Raw genomic sequence first — 26,015 nt, 5'->3', positions numbered from 1 at the left:
GAAGCTTTTATCCTCACAACTATCCTGTGAAATCAGCCAGTCCTTGTGTCCACAGTGCTTTAAAATGATTCAAGTCGGAGAACCCACCAGAAGGAGTTGGGCCTCCTGGTCAGAGACTAGATTCTGCGGCCTTGTTCCCACTTTTGCACCTTTCCCAGGCTTCTGTTCTGTTCCTCTAACTCTGTTCAAATGGCATGTGGGTAGATTGCTTTTATCTGTTTGCAAAGAGAACTTCCAGCATGTCCAGCTGATCAGGGGTGAGGTGGGCTGGGGGTGCAATGCCCTGACTTGCACCTGTTCCTTTAAGAATAGCTTGATTTGCAGAAATCAGCCACTGAATGTGCTCATGGCCATGAGATAAAAAAAAACCCGCCTATTAATTGTAGGAGTACCCTCCTTTTTAACACACACATACAGCCAGATCTCCATGATGGGCAGTATATATGCTATCTAAACAGGGCCATTGTGTTATCAGAAGTGGTTGTGTTTAACCCTTTGAAAAGGATCTCTGGCATATCTTTGCTACAACTGAGGCTGGCCGTGAATGCTGCCTTGGAAAAGGATGTCTGCATAAACAGAATAAAGAGTTCACAAGGAGACCTGGGCACAGTTCCTGTTTTAACAGCTGTTCCCACCCCAGAGGCAGCTGTGTCTCTGCTCTGTTGGGGGGGGGGGGATAGCTGCGTGAACAGCCAGCACCTTCTGCGGTAATGAGCAGTCTATGCAGCAAAATCAATTACTCCAGGGCTCCCTTAATTGCTTCTTTCAAGCCAATTAACTAATGTCCTGGAGAAACAGAGCATTAGCTCTTCATTGACTAGGTACATGCTAGAATTTCTGGTTGCCACTCCATGCCCCCCCCATACCCCCAAGAACATCCAGTGCTGCATGAGAAGTGCAGATGGGGAAGGCAACTTCACATGTTGAGTTTCTGGCTGTCAACATGTACAACAATACTGCTCTGAAAATATAGCAACCCACTTCATAAAACCTCAGTCCTTCTGTCTCCTGGCAAACTATGGGTGGGTGGGTGGGTGGGTTGTGGTTACTCCCTTTGACAATGTTGTCATTGTCGTTGTTATATGTGTGTGTCAAATTTATATATTTTCTACTGTTTAATGCTTAAATGGCTACTAAACCAAAATATTTAAAACTAATTCTATAACGTCTGCATTTAAAGCAGTATCATACCACTTTAAACAGTCATGGCTTCCCCCAAAGGATCCTGAGAAGAGTAGTTTGTTAATGGAGCTGAAGGTTGTAAGGACACCCCAATTCCCCTTCCAGAACACATATTCCCAGTGTGTTTTGAAGTCACCCCTCGTTCCATGGAACTGAGAATAGTTGTTCTGTAAGAGGAAGAGGGGGCTCCTAACAACTCCTAGCACCAAACAACAAACTTCAGCCCCCAAAATTATTTAAATGTGCAGTGCAGATGGGGCCTTTAAATACAGTATAATTAAAAAGAGACCATAAAACAACCCTATTAAAATATAAACCTCCATGATTAAAATGTGAAATTAAAACAGCTAAACAATACAGGAGACTCAGGTCAAGCAATCAAAGGAATTCTTATGTAAAAAAGTGCATCTTCAAAATGTGGCAGAATGCCAATACAGATGTTGCAAGAGTTGGTGGGTAAGTGAACGGTTTGGTTCTAGGTTTCCCATCTGGATTATTACTCCTCTTCGTTTCCAAAACTCATTAGTCTAGGATGCACTCTTTCTGCTTTAGGCAAGCACATAAACACTTTCTACACCATTCAGATTTTTTTTTAAAAAATGTGTTTATTGTCTTCCCTCCCATTTTTACAAAAAATGAGCTAAAATAAACAAAATACATGATTATCACTTGAAAAAAAATTCATTGTCTTCAAGTGCTTAAGACCTCTTGTTCATCCTCCTAAGAGCCCTGTGAGGTAGTTAATTTTTAATATTTTAACCAGTAAGGCTGGGAGCTCTTGCTGTCATTTGCTCAAGGACATGGCTAAACAGGGAGAACATCAATAAAATTTAGGATTTAAATGAGTTTTAGTAAGTGCCTAAACCCTTTGCATACATTATCCTAGTGATCTTTGTAAGTATAGCCAGCGTTTATGGTAGGGTAGGATTATAATTATTTTGCCCCCTTTTTCTTACAAAATGGGTGAGAGGGAGAGACTGAAGCTCAATAGTCCCTTGCCAATGGCCAGTCAGTGAGTTCACAGCTGTGCTGTGAAGACAAAAACAGGGGCTTTCCATCTCTTAGCTCATGATTTTAACAACCACATCTCTCGACCCAGATTAACGCTTTAGACACTGATTCACACAGCGGCTCCTGTGCTGCCTTGTGCATTGCAACTCTTGGATACCTAGACATATTTTTACTGGAGGTAACTTTCCACAGCTGTGGTTAGTCTAGTAAGAAGTCATGCTTTTCCGTTTCCTTCTGTTGTGGCTTTCCAGTCTAAACTGATTTTTAACTGAACACTTGATGTGTTATGCCCTCCCATTTACTGTTCCCTGTTCTAAGTTTATGGGAGGGCTATAACGTTTAAAATAAATAACACCCAAGCCAGATGACGTGGGTGTTTGTGCACATTCTTGAATCCCTCCCTGCTGTTGGCCATGCCCCCGTGCTGCTGTTTGCTTGCTCTGTGCATAGTCAGATGCAAAGCTGACACATGTGCTCCTTGAAGGGTGTATGTGAAACTGCCAGCTTTGCCATTGGATGGGTGAGTGGGCGTGTGTAGGGAAAGCAAGTGTGATTGGCCGCAACATCCCCCCCTACTTTGTAGAGGGCATTTGTGCCAAGAAAAACGAAGATGTGTTTGTGCGTCTAAAATACATGTACACATTTCCACAAATCCTTTCCTAACAGACACCCTTCATTCTTCTTGCACCATCAGTGCTTCTGATCTTGCCTTTATCAGCTACCCTAAATGTAGCTGTTTCTGTAAATGTAAATGTTTCTGTTTTGCTCAACTTGCTTGTTGTTTTTTTACTCATACATAAGGAAGAATGTGCTGAATACGCCGCAGTACTGAATATAATCTCGATGTAATTCCTTATTAGGGTTGTAGAGCCTTCGCATTTTAACTCGCCCTTTAAATGAAGTCGACCGGCGGAAGGGAAGCAAAGCCCTTTGTACATACTTAGCGGCGCACTCATCCTTCAAAATTTGACATTGAAAACAAAGGCGTCCTGAGCTGCGCCCTCTTTTCAGCTCGAGCCTTTTTGTCATGGAGAGCCGCATGGAAAGTAGGCAAATAGAGGTGGAGCTGGAGGCGGGCGAGGGGCGGAACCTTTCTGCCCCGGCTCCAGCAGGCCCCGCCCGGCCTCATTAGACAGAAGCACCACCAACAGCATGGCAGCGACGGCGGGACTCCCGCGCTCTTTGGGGCGGGTAAGTTGGGGAAGGGGAGGGGGGCCAAGAGGGAAGGAGACCCGGCGGCCTTTCCCCGCAGCCCATCCCCAAATAAAAGGGAAGGGGGCTGCACTTCCGGTATGGGGGTCACGGTGGTGGGCTCAGTTCTGTCCTTAAATAGCTCCGGGCGGGAACGTAGCTCCCACGTTAAAAACAACAAAAAAACACCCTCGCCTTCTTTTAGCCAATCTCTTCTCTAAATCCCTTGCCCAGTTCCTAAACAGATACTCACTTATTACCCATTTCCTTCCAGATGGGTATTAGCTTGCTTCTTCCCCAGTCCTTCTTTCCAAGGAGGCACCCCCAACCCCAATATTCGCCTGGTCACTCACCACCTGGCTTTTCCAATAACTGTTTTTCAGCCTGGAAAAGATTGTGATCAGTAGTAACACGTTACCTATTTCCCCCTCCCTCAAGTCCCATATCTCTTCTCCAACAGAGGAAATTTACTGAACTGGATAGCCCCGCTCCAGCTGGCTCCCTACAGTCAAATAAATTCCCAATTTGATATTTCCCAAAGGCACATCACTGCCAAGTTGTTACAAAACACACTTCTCCCCGCCTCTTGAGATCTTTTAGTCCTAAAAAGATGGCTAAATATTTTTCTCCTAAAAATAACACTCTCCTCTGCTATATTTCCTTTAATTCCTCACGAGAAATTCCTTAGGGCACCCAGAGCAGTACTTTTCCACACCTAAGGTGCTGTTCTCATACTCTTTCTTTTTTTACAATTTTTGACACAAGGGATGCTTTGTACAATAGGACGAATTTGGATTTTTAAGTCTATGGTGATGGCTGCCTCCCTCCCCCCCTACCTGGTCTTGCTTGAAATGGCATCGATTTGACCCATGCAGCTTATCCCACTCAAAATTCCTCCAGGCTTAGGGTAGATTTTTTCCAAGAACAACTTTATCCTGCTTCAGTGATTGGAGTGTTATGTTCCTCAGCAGCTGTAACTTCCCTGTGATTTTTAAGAATGGCAATATGCTTAAACAGAATAAGGAGCAATTTAAGTGTTCACTACACAGATAAAACCCTGTGGACTTTAAAAACAACTGCTAACATTCAGTTTATGCATTTCTGATGCGAATGTGTTTCTGATGCTAACTTAATAGACACTAAAACACGTGGGTTTGGCAGTGGGGTTATGAAAGTTCATGTTGGTTATGAGGAAATTGTGGATTCTCTATCCGTTCCTTGTAAACTCTGCCTGGAAATATCAACACCTGGAGCAATCCCATTTTGTCATTATTCTTGTCCTGACCTGTTATACAAATCTAGGGGCTGCCCCTCCCTTTGCAGCCACAGTCCCATGGCAGCATACCTCCTGCTTTCTTTATTTAAGTTGGCATGATATTCTCACTTACCTGGAACACTGTGTTCTCTCTTCCGCTTCTTTTTTCTACCGCTCCACCCCTGACATTCTGACATGCATCTTGCGAGAGAGCTGCAACTTCCTGATAAATAGAGCTGATTGTGTTCAGAGGCCTGGATTGGGTTTCTACTAGAGGAGAGAGAGAGAGCAATTTCAAAGTGTTATATTGCTTGTCGGCAATGAAAAGAGGAACAGTTGCCAAGGCACTGAAAATTCTGCAAAGGCCAAGAATTATGGTTGCCATTACTGCTGAGTTTCTCTGTTCAGTCCCCTGCTGTCATGCCAAGGGCAGGGAAGTGTCCTTTCTGGTTATTTTGAGATCCAACTCAGTTGTTTCTCACTCATTAACAGAGGTGTGTATATTCTGCACCCAGGAAAACTAAATTCAATGCAAAGGAAAACCAGGAGTTTGACATTGCAGGTTGCAGCAGCCCTGGACAAGATGTTCCCTGCTGAGACCCTCCTGTCAGCGGGTGAGGGGGGCTTCTTGGTTTTCATGACACTGCTCCGAGCAGAGATGAGTGGATGTATCTATCCCCTCCCTTTATGAACGATGCTAATTCAGGGGTACTGTGGGGAATGTAAAGGGTGGTTAGATACAGCCGCCTGTCACAGTCGAAAGTGGTGAGTCATTCATATATAGGGGTGGGGATTGGGCAGGCATCAGCAGTGGGCCCTGCCAGGGCACTAGGGTTCTAGCAACTGCCCATGGATGCCAGGGGAGTTTTTAGCTGGGGTGCAAAGATCTGCCCAGCGCCCCCAAGTCTGACAAGCACCTCCGTTGTGAATGACAAGTGCCACAGCTTGCGCGGCACATCTTTGGTAAATGAGCACACAAAGTCGAAGGTCCTTTAGTGAAACAGTAGGTATACAATTTGGTAATACCTAGGTATATACTGTACTTTTCCATGTATAAGGCTAGGTTTTTCTCTTTAAAAATTATGCTAAAAAGTGTGAGTTGTCTTATACATGGAGCCATCTCCCCCCATTTTCTTAAAATTGAGTCCCCCAAAATGGGGGGGGGCGTCTTATACATGGGGGCATCTTATACACAGAAAAATACGGGTATGTATTTTGTTTTTCTAGCTTGATCAAAATTATTATTTCATAACAGGTAGATATTTAAGAGCTTAGGCAGCTTCAGCGCTGGTCTCCGGGCGCCCCCCAGAATTTGGTGCCCGGGTGCCCCGCACCCCCGGGTAAACACGGTTCTGCCAGGTGTTAATGCTAGCTTTGAAGACCTGGATGTTGTAGTAGTACCATTGGCTGATTGCAGTAGATTAGCAAGGGCTCCTAACTTCCAGCTGTAGAGTAAGAACAAGGCTTTCCTCCTTTAAACTGGAGCTTTAGAACCCCTGATCTGTAATAACTGAGATTTGTATTTATCTATGTAGATAATCCCAATGTATGGCTCCTGGATTGCAGGAGGTAGGTGGTTTCGCCTCCCTCAGCCACCATTTTGCACTTGGTTGGTGCACCTCAGGGTCCAAGTAAAAACAACAGCAAAGTACCGTAGATGGCGTCAGCCTGATGTCTGCCCATACCTGCTGTAGATCATAGGCCTGATGGGTGGGCAACCACTGCCACTGTTTTCTTGTTTTGTTTTGTTTATGCTTCCCTAAGAGAAGAAGAAAAAGAGGAGAGATGAGAGAAGCCTTAAGGAAAATTATAGAGAGAGACAAAAGTGTGCAAACATATACTGTATGATATATATATAATTTATAAAACAAAAACAGGTCCCATATTGCCCTGGATTAAAGGAAGCAGCTGCACATTAAATCACATTTTATTTAGTTTATATATCCTCAGTTCCATATGTTTGCTTCATTGGTATTCTTTATTCTGATCCCAGTAGCTGAGTTCTGCAGAACGTTTAGTTAGGAATGAGTGGGGAATGATTAGTTGGTGAGAAAACATTCCCGCTTAGGTGTGCCCTGGCTACCAGAAGGTAAAGTGGCTGTGATTCGGTGGGAGGTTAACTACAATGGGGAATAAGGCTATCATAGCTACTAGCCATCATTTCTATGTTCTGCTTGCACTGCCTCTGAATACTAGCTGCTGAGAATCACAAGTGGGCAGGAAGTGCTCTTGCTCCCAGGTCTTGCTTGTGGGCTTCCCATGGGCATCTTGTTGGCCACTTTGAGAACAAGATGTTGGTGCAGATGGGCCTTTCATAGCAGGGTTTTTCTTAGGTGCATGTGATCTTTCTATTTCCACAGGTCCAGTCACTGTCTGTTTAAGGTCCTCCCCATTTTGTTCTTACAACAGCCCAGCAAGGTTTTAGATTAGGATGAGATACAATCACTAGTCCAAAGCTACCAAATGACTTCCATGGCCAAACTGGGGGTTTGAAAACAGGCCTCCCCAGTCTTTGTCCAACACTCTAATCACTACACTGCGCTGATGATTCTCATAATAGATCTCGTATCCACATGTGATGTGAATCTCCATGATGGAAAAGCTTGGAAGCGGTAGGATCAGATTACCACCTGCTGCTGCCTTGTGTGTGTTTAAGGTGGCTGTTTTTAAATTAGATTGTTCAGTGATTTGTGACAGGGCCTGCAGAAAAAGCCAGCTGGCACTGCACCAAAAATATAATCCACTTGATCAAAAGTCTCCAAGCAGCATACAGATAAATAGTAGATACAACCTGAATCAAAATCCACCATTAAAAACAACAACCCAAATATATCATAATTATAAAACAAAGACAAAACTTTAAAAACAAATATAAGTAACCAGGTTATATGTCTGGGTAGGCTTGCTTTTCAGCACGCGTATCAACCAATGTAGTGAGGGCACCTGTCCAATGTCAGTGGGCCAGGGAAGGTCTGAGACAAAGATGCTGCTTCAAGGACGTTGGTGTAGTGTTGAGATAGCCAATGTGCTTCCCTCCAGATGTTGCACTACAATCCCCCTAATTCCCAACCAGCATTGCCCACAGAGTTTATGGGAGTTGGAGTCCAGCAGCAGCTGGAGGGCACCACCCCACTCGCTACCCCTGGTGCATTGTCTCCCTTTCTCCTCTGGAATAACTTGGGCCAAGTGGTATGGGGAATCGGGACTGGCAGAGCAGAGACCCACTGCAGAAAGAGCCTCCACTTGAAATACAGTGGTACCTCGGGTTAAGAACTTAATTCGTTCCAGAGGTCCGTTCTCAACCTGAAACTGTTCTTAACCTGAGGTACCACTTTAGCTAATGGGGCCTCCCGCTGCCGCCACACGATTTCTGTTCTCATCCTGAAGCAAAGTTCTTAACCTGAAGCACTATTTCTGGGTTAGCGGAGTCTGTAACCTGAAGTATCTGTAACCCGAGGTACCACTGTACTGCAATGGCTTTGAGCAACCTGCCCTTCTTGTTCAGTTTTGTGGCTATTGCTTCTGCGGACTGATGCTGGCTTCTCTATTTCACAGGAGAGCATTAAAACGCTCCCTCTTGTGGTTGTTATTAATCTCTCACAATCCCTCATTTGCCTCCTAATCCCCTTAATTAGAGGTTGACTTAATGCTCGGAGGCTAGAATTTCATGTCTGCTGTCAAGCTAGTTTGCTCTCTGCCACGTGGCTCTTGAGGCGCTCAGCAGTGCGTTTTGGGGTATCCGATTTCTCCCAGCGGCCCTTCTCTTTCCCCTCAGCTGATTTTGTACATTTAGCTGGCATATCAAATGAATCCCCTGTTTTGCCTTAATTTGTTCAGGGCCTGCCTCCTCTGTCACATAAAGCGAAGGGAAGCAAGGGAAGGGGTGTTAAGGAGGCCGGAAGCTGAAGGCAAAGCAGATACTGTGGTTAAGGGAACTGGTGCAGAGCATTATAAATGGTCTGGGAGACCATTTTACAGATGGCAAACTGAGGCCAAGAGCCAGTGATGTGTCTCTGTGACTGAGGTAGAGTTTCAGCTCAAGTTTCCTGGGCCCACAAGCTACCCACACAGGATTGTAATGCTTGTGGAAGTTGAATGCTGGAAGAATTGGGGCACACAAAGGAAAGAAGTCCTTCACACAAGGGCATAGTTAAACAATGGAATGTGCTTCCACGAGAGGTACCAATGACCGCCCATTTGGATGGCTTAAAAAGAGCATTAGGCAGGTTCAACAAGACCAATAGTGAGTCCAGTGGTCAAGAAGGCAATTTCTGCATGTGCTGTAGAGGGAAGTGAGGGCTTGTCAACCTGGGAAGGTAGCCCATCTAGAAGGAAAGCTCTCATCCTAAACCTCTGCTGCCTTGTGGGATATCTGGGAGAAGAAAAGGCTAAGGAGTAAACCTTACACAAATCCAGATTGGATTGGACAGCACCTTGTAGGCCTCCTTCTGGCAACTCCTGCAGCCAAGCTGGTGCCAAATGTATTGCTCTGCTTCTTGAGACAGACAGATGCCAGGAACAACAACTAAGGCCAGCAATGGCCACTAGCCTGGATGGATATGTTCTGAATAAGTGGAGAGCATGTGCTGTCGCTCTCAGGTCCTGCTTGCAGGCTTCCCAGAGGCACTGTGGGAACAGGATCCTGAATGGGCCACTGGCCTGATCCAGGAGGACTCCTCTTATGGAACTATATGTCACCACCTGCCATCTCTTGCTGCCCCCTTTACATGCTGCTATTCTGTTGGCTCAGCCCCCAATTCTTAGAGTGATAAGGCGGAATCTTTCATGCTCAGTCTTGTCCTATTGTTCCTCCAAGGAAAGGGGAATTCTCTGGGCCTACATTGCCTTTGATCCCAGGCACCCATTTAGAAGAAAGAAACTGGTTCAGTCACCCCCAGGGTTGTTATATGTATTCCAACCTTAGCAGGTTTCTTGCTTGAGGGTGGGCTCTTATCTGGATTGGAACGCGAGGGCTTAAGAATCCTGCGTTCCATTCAAACTTGCACAACTTTCTAGTACTTGTGGTTTTGGAGAAAAATGCATTTTCCTTAGCTCTACATATTTTCCCGTATGAAAAAGCAAAGCAAATCAAAACAACACAACTTAGCTCAATCTCAGGATTTCAAAATTTAAAAACTGGTCTTGAGAAAACAGAATGATGTAGGCAAAGTAAGGAGATGCATGCAGATATATTTCATTTGCATACCTGACCGTTAGGTCCAGTCACAGACGACTCTGGGGTTGTGTGCTCATCTCGCTCTATACGCCGAGGGAGCCGGCGTTTGTCTGCAGACATTTTTTCTGGGTCATGTGGCCAGCATGACTAAGCCGCTTCTGGTGAACCAGAGCAGCACATGGAAACGCCGTTTATCTTCCCGCCAGAGCGGTACCTATTTATCTACTTGGACTTTGATGTGCTTTCAAACTGCTACGTGGGCAGGAGCTGGGACTGAACAATGGGAGCTCACCCCATTGCAGGGATTCGAACTGCTGACCTTCTGATCAGCAAGCCCCAGGCTCTGTGGTTTAGACCACAGTGCCACCCACATCCCTTCATTTGCATAAATGAGGCTAATTACTGATTTTTGGATGTGCAAAATTTGAATACTTTTGGGATAACGTACACACAGCCCAAGAAGTATACCGGCTAAAGGCTGAAACACTTTAAGGACCATTCTAAATAGCCATTTACCTGATCACCAGTGAACTGGACTCTCTTCCAGACAAGGGAAGTGTCTGTAAACAGAGAGCTGGTCATTTCAGGTCATCAATGTAAATGGTATATATGTGCTGTAAAGATTTTCCAAGGTTCTTTGCCTCTTGCTGCCCCCTGCTGTTGGAATTGTTTTCTGCATCCATTTAAACAATCTTTTCCCAGATTGCAAAATCTGCTAACTACACATTGTCTGGAAGCCTGTTGATGCTTCACACCCAGAGGACCCTGCACCCACAGTCACTGCCTTTTCTTTATCTGAGTCTGTGCACCTTTAAAATAGGTATCTTGCAGGCAGAAATTCAGTAGGCATTTCCCTCGCAGCATTGCATTTTTGTGCAGGAAGATCTGTTGAATTTCTTCCAGGTACACAACTGAAAAATATACAGCAGTTCTGTCATGGGGAGTGGGACGCAGATATTCAGTCCCCAAGACTCCCTGTCATCACCCATAACAGTAAACTGTCTTTCCAGCAGAAGGAAAACCAGAAATAAATAGTTTGTATTACTTTGAGCCTCCTCCCACCCTATGTGGAATCCTTGCCTATCCTAAGTATGAAATGCTACAGCCCGGGGCCACTTAAAACCCATTCTTCTTCCACTAGATATTGGGGTCCTAGCTTCCAGGACGTTATGCAGTTACCGGTTTTAAACCCCAACCCCATCTTTGGGCCCCAGGTGAAATGAGTTGGGGAAATGACCATTGCTCAGTGGTAGAGCACATTGTGAAAGGGTCCAGGTTCAGTTCTTGGCATTGCCAATTCAACTGGGCCCCATGGGGGTGAGGAGAAGGCAGGAGGAAAGACCTCTGTGTCCGACACCCCAGGGAGCCACCACCAGTAGGACTACGCAGCACTGGAGTGGATGGAGAAAGAATCTGACCAACTTCCCACATTGCTCCAAGAACCCTTCTTCAGAACCACTCTATGGCACATGGCAGCCGTGGTCCAAGCTGCCCCCTCAAGATGTTTTGGACTTTGGACAAGATGCTGCCCGGGGATGATGGGAGTTGTGGTCCAAAACATCTTGATGGAGGCAGCTTACACCAAGGCTGGCTGACAGGTAATAGGCTGTGCCCTATTATTTTGCGTTTGGCCTGGCCCCTGAGCTGCTATTATGTTGTCTGGCTCTGGTTGGCGAAACTGTATATTCCAGCAGAGAGAACAGAAGCAACCCTGTTCACAAGCCTGAAGTCTCCTGCTCACTGGCCTGGTTGCCTCGGCCTTCCTGTCCCCCAAACGAAGCCGTTCTCCTTGATGCCGGCTTCTAAAATCTACCCCAGCTTTTAATGCTGCGATCTCTAGGTTTTGTCAATGCATAGGCTCTCTTGCTGGCAGTGCTTGCATGTGAAATTTCTATCCAGCTGGAGCCAGCGCCGTATAAGAGTTAGTGTGTAAGACTTTGGCCAGGGAGATCCAGAGTTCAGATTCCCCCTCTGCCATGGAGCTTGTTAAGTAACCTTTAACCAGCTGTTCTCTCCCTCTCCCTCTCCCTCTCCCTGCCTAGCCTCATGTGGCTTATGGGGTGGGGGCCATAACCTGCTCCACATCTGCCATACTAAGCTAATGGAAGGAAGGCCAAGATACAAATGCATTTTAATATTCATCCAGGTTCTTCTAAAGTACAGTGGTACCTTGGGTTAAGTACTTAATTCGTTCCGGAGGTCCGTTCTTAACCTTAAACTGTTCTTAACCTGAAGCACCATTTTAGCTAATGGGGCCTCCTGCTGCCGCTGCACTGCCGGAGCACAATTTCTGTTCTCATCCTGAAGCAAAGTTCTTAACCTGAAGCACTATTTCTGGCTTAGCGGAGTCTGTAACCTGAAGCGTATGTAACCTGAAGCATATGTAGCCTGAAATGTATGTAACCCGAGGTACCACTGTACAGTGGTACCTCGGGTTACAGACGCTTCAGGTTACAGACTCCGCTAACCCAGAAATCATAGAATCATGGAATCTAAATAGTACCTTGGGTTAAGAACTTTGCTTCAGGATGAGAACAGAAATTGTGTGGCAGCAGCGAGAGGCCCCATTAGCTTAAGTGGTCTTCAGGTTAAGAACGGTTTCAGGTTAAGAACGGACCTCCAGAACGAATTAAGTTCTTAACCCGAGGTACCACTGTACTTTCCCCCCAGAAGCTCACATCACTCTTAAGCATAGTGTCTTTCCTTTCCTTTCCCTGAGTTGGGGAGGAAAGCAGAGTCTCCTGCCATCCTTCTGAAAGCTGTCACTTCATAAATCATCATAATTCATTGCAAGCAGCTCACACCGTCAGGCCTGATCAAGAACTCTGTGTGGCTTCAAACCTTGCATATTCTTACAGAAGCTGGCTCACTAGGAAAGGGTTTCCCTGCTCCCTTTTCCAGCCCATGGGATCCACTATCTCCCTGTTCCTCACTTCCCAGTGAATTGCATGATTCCCAGTTAAGGGTAGAGGACAGGAGAAGAGGATCCAAGCCACCTTTTGCGCCCATATTCATACAAGCTTACCTTTTTAAATCTTCCCCCTTTTCTTCACCAAGACGAGCTGTGCTTTCTCCGTGCTTTGAAAGAAAATAGTATTTTAAAAGAATCTCGCCGTACCAGTGATCTCCGCCGCTCTTTGTTCCTGCTGCTTTCCACCCTGGACTGCTGTGATGCAACAGGGGCTGAAGTTCAACTCTGGGAATTCCTCCCCCCCCCAAAAAAAAAAGAAGATAGAAAGGAGGGGAAGGAGTGGGAGACTTATTCCCGCCTCTGATTGGGGAATGGCTGCCTCACAAATGGAAATTGCAGTGTTCCCACGCTCGGATCACCAGCCTTTTGTGCTCCCTTCGCTGAGCCTGGCAATGAAGGCAGCTCTTTTGAAAGCCGTGGCACTGGTTGCCAATGTAGCAGCAGCAGCAGAAAGCAGGCGTAGAGCAGGGCAAGATCTCTCTCACACCCACACCCACCCAGGGATGTCAGCCGCTTAGCTCCCTGAAGGCCCCTGCCTCATGGCTCCCCGGGTGTTTGCAGATTACACATTAACTGAATCTGTTTGTTCATGGCGAATGAGTGATTAGAGAAGTTGGGTTAGCAGCAGTCCTGGACTGAGGCTGGCTGGCTTGTTTGTTCCTTTTAATCCTGAGGCAGAAGACCCAGCAGCATGACCAGGAGGGTGCTTGTGGTGTCTCTGAATGAGTCCCTGCTCTGGGCTTTCCTCTTCCTAACAAGAGACACACACACTCCTGTGAGAGCATAAGGGTTTCCTGGAGCCTGATCATGGGCCCGCCCTAGCTACAGGACTTTGATTGGCAGCAGCTCTCTGAAGATCCCAGTAGAGCAGGGGTCAGCAACCTAAGGCCCATGGGTCACAAGCGGCCCACAGGGGTCGTTTAACTGGCCCACAAGCTACCCCTGAACTGAGCCGCCCGCTTGGCAAGTCCCCACATGCTGCACTAAACCAGTGCAGTGCAGGGACTCGCTTCCGTGGTGCCAGAAATTGCGCGTGCGCAATGCTGGAAATTGTGTTTGTGTACATGCAGGCACGCACGTGCAATCCGGCCCACAGAGGGATCTGCGCTGCAGTGAACCGGCCCAGGCGAGGTAAACCTTGCCAACCCCTGCAATAGAGGCTTTTCTCGGCCCTGCTTTCTGATTGTATTTTGGTTAGGGTTTGGAGCCAGGGTGGGGTGGAAACCCATAAGTCCCCCCGGATGTTGTCAGACTCCAACTCCTATCAGTCCCAGCCAGTATGGGCAATGGGCACTGTGTTTTCTCAGGAATGAACACCTCTGGATTAACATTCACTAGGCATCCTCCTGCCTGCTGCAGCTGCTGAGCCAGGGGCAGGGTAAGAGTTAGGGCAGAGTGAAGACTTGTCCTCCAGAATGGGATGTGTGAGGCCTAGTAGCTCGGTCCTGCTCTCTCGCCTCAGAGAACAGTTCTGGGAGTTTTGGCCTACTAGGCAGAGGCTGAAGACCAAGGAGGAGGACAGGAAATGCCACCTGGATCGTCCTAGCATTGCAGAGGCCCTGTGTTGATTCTATTCCTGATACCAGACTTGACTGTGGTTTTTTTAGTAGCAGGATCTATAACCATGATCTAGGGCTGCAGAACCAAAGGGAGGCGTACTCCGCCACCAGCCAGGGCACTGCTGGCCACTGGCGAGCTGCACCCACTGGCCCCATCCATTAGCCAGAGAAGGACCAGCTGCCCCAGAGATTGATTTCCTCTTCCCTCCTCATTCCCTTGTCCTTTTGTATCGTTGTCTGTTACTACAGGTCAGTGGAACCTGCAGGCAGCGGCTGCCTTCTCTTTGCCTGCAGGTTCCACTGACCTGTAGTAACAGACAACATACCGACTTAGATGTTATTCTTTCTTCCTCTCCGTCACTCTTGGCACCTCAGTGGCTGGCTTAATTGGCAGATTAATTTTCCCCTCCTCACTTGAAGCATGTCCAAAACTTAAATCCAATTTTTCATCTTAAGAAATGGAACTTGGTGTGCTCGCGGGGACAGCGTCCAGGAGATCTGAACTCCCTCGGGGGCTTTCCATCCAGTGCCCCCACCCCCTCCTTCTTTACAAACTTGGGGGTGGTTTATTGGGCATCCGCGGATGAGACTGCATCTTCCCTTACACTGGGAAGAATTTGGGAGGCTGATTACTCCCATCTCAGCCTCTAAATTGCCTTGTGGGAGCTGGAGAGATGGTATTGTCGGCCATCTTCCGTGGCGCTTCAAGCGGAAGTCCAACCTGAAACTGTTCTTAACCTGAAGCACCACTTTAGCTAATGGGGCCTCCCGCTGCCGCCACGCCACTGGAGCACGATTTCTGTTCTCATCCTGAAGCAAAGTTCTTAACCCGAGATACTATTTCTGGGTTAGCAGAGTCTGTAACCTGAAGCGTCTATAACCTGAGGTACCACTGTATAGGGACAGGCTTTAATGCCAGTTCTTAGCCCTTTTCCATCTTGCCTTCTAGGTTTTGAGAGGGAGGACCAGCGATGCGCTAATTTCTCTTCTCGGTCCCCAGAGATTTTTAAGCACCACGTTCAAGGTGAGGAAACTTGCGGGCTCATGAACTCCTAATCTGGGGGGAATCTGAGCTAGGAAGATGTGGGTTGGATCCGAACCCTCGCAGGGGGAGATCCCACCTTTTAGTTTGATATTGAAAAAGCAAATTCCTAGCCCTCATGTTTCTTGTTTCTTGTTTTGTTTCAAAACCAGGCCTCGGACCTCCAGATTGAATTGAACAAGCACCCAAAGTCCAAACCGGACCCCAAGGACCTGGTCTTTGGCAAGTATTTCACTGACCACATGCTCATGATAGAATGGAGCCAGGAGAAAGGCTGGGGGAAGCCACACATCAAACCGTTCCAGAATCTCTCGCTGCATCCAGCCTCTTCCGCCCTGCACTACTCAGTGGAGGTAACTGCTTCCTATATAAAAAGAGTCTCCGCTGTCAGTTTCACTAGGTAACAACAACAACAACAACAACAATAATAATAATAATAATAAATTTTATTTATACCCCGCCCTCCCCAGCCAAGACCGGGCTCAGGGTGGCTAACAACCAATAATAAAAACAAGTTGATTAAAATACAATTTAAAAACAAGATTAAAAGACAACATTAAAACATTAAGGCAGAGTCTCTAAATAGCTCGTTTCTTCCATACGACTCTTTTTTCTCTCTCCCATCTAGCTCTTTGAGGGGATGAAGGCATTCCGGGGCCCAGACAAGCGCATCCAACTTTTCCGTCCCATGATGAACATGAACCGCATGTTACGTTCTGCGCTCCGTACTTCCCTGCCGGTGGGTACTTCCAGTGAGGCGGCCCCTTGCCGCCCTCTCCTGCAGGAACCGTGGGCTGCTGCATCTTAAGCCGTCTTCAGATATGCCCCCCCCAAGTGGTGCTGCAAGGTTTGGGGGCTGAGACCCAGGCCCTCCCCCCCGCTCATCCTCGGGTCCCTGAACACAGCAGGACTGCCTTGCCACCTCAAAGGGATGCACAGATCGCTGAGCCTGGCATCTGCATTGACCCAACCGCCCCAGGGCAAAGCCTGAACTTACACTACTTGCATTCGGCTCGCCCTCTCCCTTTTCTCTCCTCGGCACAAACAGCAGTGCAGTCTCTTTCTCCGCACAGGGTGCGAGCGTATTCATAGAAGTGGCCCTCCAGGGTTTTTACCTGGGGAATCCGGGACTTGAACTCGGGACCTTCTGCATGCAGGGCAAGATGCTCTGCCGTTGGGCTGCAGCCCTAAAGCATCTTTCTGTGGGAGTGGGGAAAGAGGCTCGCCTTGAGACTCTTGAGTTCCAGAAAGGAGAAGGGGAAACAGCATCACCGGTCTTTCTTGCTCTTTCCCCACCCCTCCCTTCTGCACAACAGCCCTTCGACAAGTCTGAGCTTCTCGAATGCATCCGGCGGCTGATCCACCTGGACCAAGACTGGGTCCCCCACGCCGAAGCCACCAGCCTCTACATCCGCCCCACCTTCATCGGCACTGAGGTGTGTTTCCCGGGCCCACCTCCCCACTCTCCCCTTTAAAGTATATAGTCGTACCTTGGAAGTCAAACGGAATCCATTCCGGAAGTCCGTTCGACTTAAAACGTTTGGAAACCAAAGTGCGGCTTCTGATTGGCTGCAGGAAGCTCCTGCAGCCAATTGGAAGCCAGGGAATGTGGGAACTTTTATATAATTTAGCAGAGTTTAAATGATCTCCTGTTTGAGTTTATGCAGCAATAAGCGGGTTGCTAACTCGTTTGAGTCCTATCAATAATTATACCTTCCTGGATGGTAATCCCTTTCTGTCCCTTTTAATGAAAACACACATGAATCTGAATCAGATTAACATAAACTACTTTACTATCAGATTCATTCAGGTTTGCAGAGTTGTTCCTGAAGGCAGGCTTAGGTTACATAACAGATAAACTATATACTAGATAGTAGTGAGTCATGAGAAGACTGCATCCGAGCAGTTACCAGTTAACACTCCTTGCAGCAACCGACCAACTGACAAAACTGCCTGCCCCATAGAGGCAGTTAGTCCTCTCGAAATGTTGGACTTGACTGACAGCTTTATATCCCACACGGAAGCCCCGTCAGACATTCGGCTTCCAAAAGAACATTAAAAAACCGGAACACTCCAGGGTTTGATCGTTCGGGAGCCAAAACGTTCAAGAAATAGGCTGTTCGAATTCCAAAGTATGACTGTATTTTATTTATTGAGAAAGAGGGTGTATCCCTCTCTTCTGCTAGAAAGGCTCCCTCAGCGGCTTACAGGCAGTCAAAACAAGGCAGTCTCTACCCACAGCCCCCCCAAAAGGCCACAGCACCCCAGGGAAAAGGGGGAGGGGGAAATAAAAACTCAGGCACCCCCAGTTTCTAAACAGTGGTTCCTAGATTGGCCAGGTGGCGTAGTTTGGGGCAGGAGGTGCCTGATGGAGCGAGGCCATCAAACCTGATGGAATGTGCCCTGGTTCCTGTTTCTCGCACGGAGGCAGCCTGATGGAATGGTGACTGTTGAGGGAACAGGAGGGAGGCTTGATGGAGCTGGCCTGTCGCAGCAGAGCCGATGGAGGGTATTGCTCGACTGCCAATCAGGGGAGTCTGGTTCATTGAGGGCCCACCATCCTCAGTCCGCCATCTTACAAGCAGCCCAGCCTCTTGGCGTACTCCTTCTCAGGGTCACCCTTGAGGGAGGAGCAGCGGGAAGGGGATGGGGACAGAACCAGAATGAGATGGCTGCCCCTGCCATTGGCTCTCGTTGACTCTGACTCTGTCCCCTGCAGGGCTGCCCTTCTCCCCACTCTGCCCATTCCAATGGCCGCCAGCCAACGCCTGTGCCAACACCTTGCTCTCTCTCTCTCCCTCTCCACAGCCCTCCTTGGGGGTTGCCAAGTCCAGGCATGCCTTGCTCTACGTGATCCTGGGCCCCGTGGGAGCCTATTTCACTACCGGCACCTTCAGCCCCGTTTCCCTACTGGCCGACCCTCGCTTTGTCCGTGCCTGGATGGGCGGCGTGGGGGACTGCAAGGTGGGCGGGTGAGTACGGCTTCTGTTTCAACAGGTACAGCGGCAGGATGGTCTCCAGCCCAACGCTGCTGAATCCAGCGGCAACCAATGTGGTGGCCTCCGGGTCTTGATGGACTGCAACTCCCATCAGCCCCAGACAGCCTGGCTAATGGTCGGGAGAGATGGGAGTTGTATTCCAGTAGCATCTGCACTGCGTTGGCTACTCCTGTCTAGCCCGACTGGCGGTGGATATCCAAGATCTCAGGAAGAGAGAGAAAAGGGAGCTTATTTCCCAGGTGTTTTGAAATAATTTAACTGGAAATGCCAAGGACTTCACTAGGCCTGGGTGATATATCGCCCAGGACGGTATGAGGAGCGGACCGCCATGTCTGCTTCACTCAGCGATATATTGCTGGTGAAACCGCCACCGCTCCTGAGTCCCTCTGCTAGCAGCGTCCGCTGGAGGAGGTGAAGAGTTCCTTCCTCCAGTGGGTGCTGCTAGCAGAGGGAACCAGGAGAGGCAGCAGTTTCACCAACGATACATTACTGGGTGAAACTGCCATTGCACTCTGCCCTCATTCGATGCAGAGGGAGAAACAAGCTTAATAATAATAACAACAATAATAATAATTTATTATTTATACCCCGGCCATCTGGCTGGGCTTCCCCATCCACTCTGGGCGGCTTTCAACAAAACACTAAAATACAGCAATGCATCAAACATTAAAAGCTTTCCTAAACAGGGCTGCCTTCAGATGTCTTCTCAAAGTCTGGTAGTTTTTGTTCTCTTTGACATCTGGTGGGAGGGTGTTCCACTGGGCGGGCGCCACTACCGAGAAGGCCCTCTGCCTGGTTCCCTGTAACTTGGCTTCTCGCAGTGAGGGAACCGCCAGAAGGCCCTCAGCGCTGGACCTCAGTGTCTGGGCTGAACGATGGGGGTGGAGACGCTCCTTCAGGTATACTGGACTGAGGCCGTTTAGGGCTTTAAAGGTCAGCACCAACACTTTGAATTGTGCTCGGATACGTACTGGGAGCCAGTGTAGGTCTTACACCACAATGCTGAAAAGCTGATATCGCCCAGCTCTATCTAGACTACACCTAGGACTGTCTTACCTGCATCTGTATGAGCCTCCTTCATCACTGGATTGGGGAAAGCTGTTCCCCACTCTCTTAAGCTGACATTTGAACAGCTGAGGCTCTTTTTATCGCTGTCACTGAGCGAAATTATTTTTGCATGTTGTTGTGATTTGCATTTTTACCTTTCATGGCTTTGCAAACTGCTCTCAGTGGGTACTTTGCCCTGCCTTCCCCACATCTTCAAAGAGAGGGTCGACTCAGCACTCTCTACTACCTGCAGATGCCTTTTTAAAAAAATCTGATGGTGGAATCCTCCCTTGCTCTTGTGTTTCCCTTAGCAACTACGGCCCCACCATTTACGTGCAGATGGAGGCCGCCAAAGAAGGTTGCCAGCAGGTTCTCTGGCTCTACGGGGACGACCACCAGATCACAGAAGTCGGGACTATGAACATCTTCGTGCTTTGGAAAGACCAGCAGGGAGGTGAGGAACTGGGTCCCTGAGTTGCCGAGAGCTGCGATTCTCAGCAATGGGCGTACTGAGACTCACTGCCTCTGAGAGTGGAGGCAAATAAGCTGAATGAAATAAAATAAATGCAACATTGGCTGGTCTATTAGGGCATGTGGGACGACACTGCTGCATCAACCTCCATTGGCAGTCCAGGGGGTGGTAGGGCCTGCCAGCTTCCTGCCTTGTAGAACTCAGCAGGGAGGAAGGAGGTGGGAACAGAACTAGCCTTACTTAGCCCTGCCCCTCATTGTCTCTGGCTCCGCCTCTCGTTGCCTTTGGCTCCACCTCCTCTTAGTCTCCTTACCTTCTGCTGTATGACTTCCGATGCGCACCAGCCACCACTTATTAAAAAATATTTGAATGACGCCCTGTATGTGAAGGAAAAAGGAATGCGTCTCCTAAAGCAGGTGCTTCCAGGGACATATGAATACTTCATTCAGAAGCAAAGTATATTTCTTTTCCCTTTAGATGTATTTTTTTGTATGTTTCAAATGCAAATATATGCTGATGAAATCTGATTAATCAGCTAAAACTCTTATGTTCAGTCAAGCAGGGTTTCTTTAATCAGATGGCAGCTCTAGCTTAGCTTTTCTTTTTTTAAAAGAAAGAATTTGGACTTTTATTTTAAAATTTTGCAAACTGACTTAAAATCCCCCCCCCCAAGATGAGTCCACTCTTAATGCTGCCGTTGCATTATGACATGTTGGAAGAAAATTAAAAGCATATGTAAAGGTAAAACAATTTGCATCAGCTATTACCTCATCATATTTATGGAGAAAATAAATGTCTGCAGGATTCTTTTTTCTGAACCTTTTCCTTACTAAGTGCAATCCGGGTAGATAATTCCGCCCCGTCCCCCTCAGATTTTGTTCCCCTTTTGATCTTGTTTGTGGTTTATGAAGTGCCTAGATATGTTGGCTCACATTCCTGGCAGCCTGGTATGTGTTGAACCTGCACCATTTAAAAGCAAAAGACACACAGTCTTCTCTTTATTGTTATTGAAAAACCATTACCTTCTATGGCTTTTTGGCTTTTCATCCACCTCTTCGGCTTCTGACAATTCAACATGTGTTGCCCACGCAGTTTAATGTATGTTATCTTTGAAGTTATGAGGATGAGAAAATTGGATATTAACAAACAAACAAACAAAATCGTAGGGAGTTGAGCTCTCTCTCTCTGTGTGTTTTCTGCATGTCTGTCACTGCGTCCTTCCCTTCCAGATCTGGAGCTGGTCACCCCTCCTCTGAATGGAATCATCTTACCTGGTGTGATACGGCAAAGCCTTCTAGATCTGGCACGCGAATGGGTGAGTTTGGCGAAAACAGGAGACTTTTGATAGTGCTGGAATGGACCTGAGGGTGGGTGGCGGATTTGCAAGCTGGAATTTTGCAGCAAAAATCTTTTTTTGCTTTCTCCACATTATCTTTCAACACACCCACAACGCCATTAGAAAGGAGGGGAGAACAATGCATTTTGTTGAATGAGCTAAGTTAGAGAAGCATATGAAACTGCCTTGTAGGGAGTCAGGCCGCTGGCCCACCTAGCTTAAGATTGTCTGCACTGACTTGGCAGCAGGGTTTCAAAGTAGGGCACTCTCCCAGCCCGTGTTAGGAACTGAGATATGAAAGCTAGGAACTAAATGGAACATTAAACCTAGGTTGTGGGCGCAACAACGGAATGCCTAGGTGCGCTTTTTTATATATATACGGTATATAACAAGAATACAAAGCTGAAAATTAATGAACTGCAGCTAAAATATTAAGTTCATTTTTCACGTGCTCTAGTCCTTCCCCTGCCCACCCCCATAATATTCTGAAGTGGGTCTATTCTCCAGTCTTCAGAGAGTAGCTGGAAGTGAGGAGGCAGAAAAAGGTCCTCCTTTCCTTCCGCTCTGCAGTTTTAATCTGAAATCTTAGGCGCAGTACTGCACCCAGAGCTCAGAAACTGATCGCACTAATTAAATTCCTGTTCCCAAAATGTGTCCAGAACAATGGGAGTTTCGAACACGGCTCCCGGCCCTTCCTGGAGATTGAACCTGGAAACTTCTGCATGCCGGGCAGATGTCCTGACCACTGAGCTATAGCCTCTTTCCTCAATGACAGTTGCATTGCTACTCCTTCCATACTGAACTTGAGAGGTTTAATGTTGCTGCTTTTAAAGTAGCTGGCAATGGGTTTGTTTGTTTCTTGTTTTTTAATTCTGAATCTCTTTCCACCCAGGGGGAATTCAAAGTTTCTGAAAAGGTTGTCACAATGGCTGAGCTGATCCAAGGCCTGGAAGAAAACAGAGTCAAGGAAATGTTTGGCGCGGGGACGGCCTGTGTCGTTTGTCCCGTGAATAAAATCTTCTACCAGGGCAAGGTGAGAGTTAGGACATAGAGCCAACACTGGCCTTTTCTGAAGCGTCCGAATTATGATTCATGTTTCGTGATGAATCTCTCCTCCTCTCTTGTGTCAGAATTACCATATCCCCACGATGGAAAACGGACCTGAGATTGCAAAACGGTTTCTGAAGGAGCTGACAGATATTCAGGTATAGCTCAGCAAGGGGGAAGGGGGACAAGTTTTTTTTTCCCTTTTCATTTTAAGAAAACAGTTTGTAAGCGAAGGGCAGAGCCCTGGGTGCTTATCCTGCCTGTGGTTCCCTGTTTGGCCACCAGTGGGCACAGCGACCTTGTGGAGTAACCTGCATTTGGTACCCACTGTGCAAGAGGAATTTAATAGGTGGATTTAACATGGAAGAATGAAGTGTAAAGGGATAATTGTGCACAACTGCACACACTCCAGGAACAGTGGGGGCTGGCAGCCGATTTCACCCGTTCTGATCTGGAACGATACGCACTTTCCATTGCTAGGGGAACCACTTCCCCGCTTTTCCACCAGTTCACCCCCACATGTTTGATAATCGCTTGATGACTTTCAGCTGCAGGTGTGTGGACACACACAGCAATTTTCTTTTTGTAGGGACGTATGACCTACAAATAGGGACGCGGGTGGCACTGTGGGTTAAACCACAGAGCCCAGGACTTGCCGATCAGAAGGTCGGCGGTTTGAATCCCCGCGACGGGGTGAGCTCCCGTTGCTCGGTCCCTGCTCCTGCCCACCTAGCAGTTCAAAAGCACGTCAAAGTGCAAGTAGATAAATAGGTACCGCTCCTGCGGGAAGGTAATTGGCGTTTCCGTGCACTGCTCTGGTTTGCCAGAAGCGGCTTAGTCATGCTGGCCACATGACCCGGAAGCTGTACGCCAGCTCCCTCAGCCAATAAAGCGAGATGAGTGCCGCAACCCCAGAGTCGGCCACGACTGGACCTAATGGTCAGGGGTCCCTTTACCTTAAGACCTTCCCAGAATTTTTGAAGCTATGTGTTGGGTGGGGGGAGTGGTTTGTTTCCACCCCCAAACACACACCCCACCCCGTAAATTTAAGAGGAGGTGGGAAAATAGACTTTCTTTTGCTCCCTTACTGCATTGTGAGGCGGGGCCCATTTCTGCCTCTCCCGTTCTCATCCCAGTGTCAGGCAGCTGCAAAGCCTAGAGCTAAGCAGGGAAGTGGCCGCAGCTCAGGGATAGGCCCTAGACTCAACCCCCAGCAGCATCTCCAGGAAAAGACTCCCGGGGAGCTGCTGCCAGTCAGGGTTGACATTATTGGGCATATCATTGTCTGTGAATTTGCAGGCAGGTGGCATTTCCAGCCATGCTAACCGACTACCATATTTTTCCATGTATAACACCCCCCGTGTATAAGATGCCCCCTATTTTGGGGGACTCTAAATCAAGAAAATGCACTATGCACTATCCGTGTATAATGGCCTCAGTCCTGTATACCTGAAGGAGTGTCTCCACCCCCATTGTCCAGCCCGGACACTGAGATCCAGCGCCGAGGGCCTTCTGGCGGTTCCCTCATTCTGAGAAGTGAGGTTACAGGGAACCAGGCAGAAGGCCTTCTCGGTAGTGGCGCCCGCCCTGTGGAACGCCCTCCCTTCAGATGTGAAGGAAATAAGTAGCTATCTTATCTTCAAGAGACATCTGAAGGCAGCCCTGTTTAGGGAAGTTTTTAATATTTAATGCTGTACTGTTTTTAACACTCGATTGGGAACCGCCCAGAGTGGCTGGGGAAACTCAGCCAGGTGGGTGGGGTATAAATAATAATAATAATAATAATATATTATTATTATTATTATTATTATTATTATTATTATTATTAGATGACCCCTTATTTAAACATCAAAAATTTAGGAAAAAATATACTTCTATACGGAAAAATACAGTGTATCTTCCCACCTTCCCTTATTTATTTATTTATTTATTTATTTATTTCTCTCTCTCTCTCTCTCTCTCCCTCCCTCCCTCCCTCCCTCCCTCCCTGCAGTATGGACGTGTCGCCAGTGATTGGGTCTACCCAGTCTGACGCAGGCTGAGCAACACCCCACCGGAGCCGCCTCCTCTTCCTCCTCCTCCTCCTCCTGCTACAGCCTCTCCGTTTTTCTCTCTCATCTTACCAGTGCCGTATTTATGACTTGGTTCTATAGCTTTGACAGTCCTGCCTTTTTCTCTGTCAGAGTTTGTACTGGACCGGTTATGCTCTCGGATAAAGTTGGCCTTCTTCTGCCTGTTACAACTGCAGGCCGCTTTGTGGCCACGAAACACTCCACTCTGGGATGTGCCCAGAGCTTAGAAGAGCTCCTGCTCGCATCTTCCGTGCAATGGGAAGGAATATCTGGACTGAAATCGCCGCTGCTCTCTCTGCTCCAAAATTCAACTGCCTCCTGCTTTTAAAGTGCAATATTGAGAGAGAGAGAGAGGGGGGGAGAAACTGACGTGTCTTCAAAACTGTTTAAATCCACACAGAAACTCACACATGTTTTGTGTTTGTTTGTTTTGTTTTTTTTTTAAAGTAGTTACACATCCAGGATCTGTCCGGAAAAGACTGTTTTTAATTTTTAAAAAAGTATGTTCTTGGATTCACGCAGAAGCACAGAAGTCTCAAGTCTAAACTTTTTGCTCTGGCAAAAGTTAGCTTTTGTACACTAGTCACTGGTGCTAAAAAAAGTTAACTTTTGCTTCCTGATCTGCAGTTCTCCAGACGTTTCAAATTTACCGCTTGAACATTCTTGCCGCCTCTTTTTTAATATTCCAAATGTGTCTTGGCTTAGAGTTAAGAGAATCCATCTGCGCTTAGGGGTTGCAAACTAGCTTTGAACGCCAAAAGGTATTGGGAACGGGAGGCAGGTTTTTTTACATTTAAAAAATGCTATTTAAAATTAAAAACCATCTCCTGGAGAAGCTTCTGGGACCTGTTTCTGATTTCCCCACATGGAACGACAGTCCGCTTCTTTTAAGCAGCGACTTGTTCTGTGAAGAGTTCTGGGGAGAACGGTCTACCACAGGAGGGGGGAAGCTGTGGCCCTGCTTGGCCCTTGATGGACTCGGCTCCCATGAGCCTCAGCCGGCATAGCCAGTGAAAGGGAAGATGGGAGTTGTAGTCCAACAGCATCTGGAGGGCCACAAGTCCCCCCACCCTAGATCTGAAGGATGCTGCGTTGTTCCAAGAAGAATAAAGCTAGATTAACACCGTAGTTGTGAGTCACAGACGCAGGGGTGAAGGGATCTCCGGCTTGGGGGGGGGGCAAGCCTGTTGCCCAGCTGGAAAGTGTCCTTCAACTCTCATGGTGCCTTTTTGCCTGGGTGAAAGAGAGAGCGAGGTGTGTGAAACTAGCCTGCTGTAGGAAGGTAATATTGATGGTCGTTGCTCCGCCCACTTTTGCCCCTGGCCCCGCCCACCACTGGCATGTGGACCCTGAAAGCTAGTTCAGAAGCGGTAGTTGCCCTCGGACTGGAAAAAGGTTCCCCATCCCTGACTTACGTAGGGCACCAATGATTGGTTTTGACTCAGATGACAGTTGTGCCTTGTTCAAGGCGGCCTGAGGCATTTTGGCACCTGAGACAAAACACCTCGCTCCCCCCCCCCCGGTGATCGGGGCACAAAGTCCCTGAGGAGTCTCCCCCACCAGGCAGTTCGGCTCCTGCTCAAACCTACGTTATCTGTCTCGCTACCTAATGCAACGGAAATGAATGTAACCCATTGACTGCATAATTTCGATGC

At 47.7% G+C, this 26,015-nt stretch overlaps 1 protein-coding gene and 2 long non-coding RNA genes across 6 annotated transcripts; 1 reads left to right on the top strand and 2 right to left on the bottom strand.

Annotated features, from left to right (window-relative positions):
* The first annotated feature begins 1,796 nt into the window (after nt 1-1,796).
* On the top strand, nt 1,797-24,796 carry BCAT2 (branched chain amino acid transaminase 2). Of its 2 annotated transcripts, none has more exons than XM_081837451.1 (11): nt 1,797-3,384; nt 15,295-15,369; nt 15,540-15,740; nt 16,016-16,126; nt 16,704-16,823; nt 18,196-18,359; nt 19,745-19,887; nt 21,135-21,220; nt 22,134-22,274; nt 22,372-22,446; nt 24,282-24,796. In XM_081837451.1, the coding sequence occupies exons 1-11, from the start codon at nt 3,346-3,348 to the stop codon at nt 24,318-24,320; spliced, it is 1,194 nt and encodes a 397-aa protein (XP_081693577.1). In that variant the 5' UTR covers nt 1,797-3,345; the 3' UTR covers nt 24,321-24,796. The 2 variants fall into 2 exon arrangements, with proteins under 2 accessions (XP_081693577.1, XP_081693578.1); XM_081837452.1 differs by lacking the exon at nt 1,797-3,384 and adding an exon at nt 6,413-6,464.
* Nucleotides 3,391-13,663, bottom strand: LOC309327904. 3 transcript variants are annotated; one of them, XR_014150666.1, is made up of 4 exons: nt 12,841-13,663; nt 6,325-6,398; nt 4,773-4,909; nt 3,391-4,366 (listed from the first exon to the last, which is right to left on the bottom strand). It is a non-coding gene; the product is annotated as an uncharacterized lncRNA (long non-coding RNA). The 3 variants fall into 3 exon arrangements; XR_014150667.1 differs by having other exon boundaries at nt 3,391-3,768; XR_014150665.1 differs by having other exon boundaries at nt 3,391-4,909.
* LOC309327913 lies at nt 22,490-23,976 on the bottom strand. The gene is made up of 2 exons (XR_014150676.1): nt 23,253-23,976; nt 22,490-22,888 (listed from the first exon to the last, which is right to left on the bottom strand). It is a non-coding gene; the product is annotated as an uncharacterized lncRNA (long non-coding RNA).
* Nucleotides 24,797-26,015: the final 1,219 nt, after the last annotated feature.

Source organism: Podarcis erhardii (genome assembly GCF_964252035.2).
Source record: "Podarcis erhardii genome assembly, chromosome: 13".
In the NCBI taxonomy this organism is placed as follows: domain Eukaryota; kingdom Metazoa; phylum Chordata; class Lepidosauria; order Squamata; family Lacertidae; genus Podarcis; species Podarcis erhardii.
Note: the sequence above shows the minus strand (reverse complement) of the source record. Positions and strands in the feature narration are given on the sequence as shown.

Excerpts from the sequence above, each read along its gene's own strand:
- BCAT2 (XM_081837451.1), top strand. The coding sequence starts at position 3,346 with ATGGCAGCGACGGCGGGACTCCCGCGCTCTTTGGGGCGG. Across the intron at positions 16,127-16,703 it reads CGCTCCGTACTTCCCTGCCG|CCCTTCGACAAGTCTGAGCT; the intron begins GTGGGTACTTCC and ends TCTGCACAACAG. Across the intron at positions 22,447-24,281 it reads AGGAGCTGACAGATATTCAG|TATGGACGTGTCGCCAGTGA; the intron begins GTATAGCTCAGC and ends CCCTCCCTGCAG.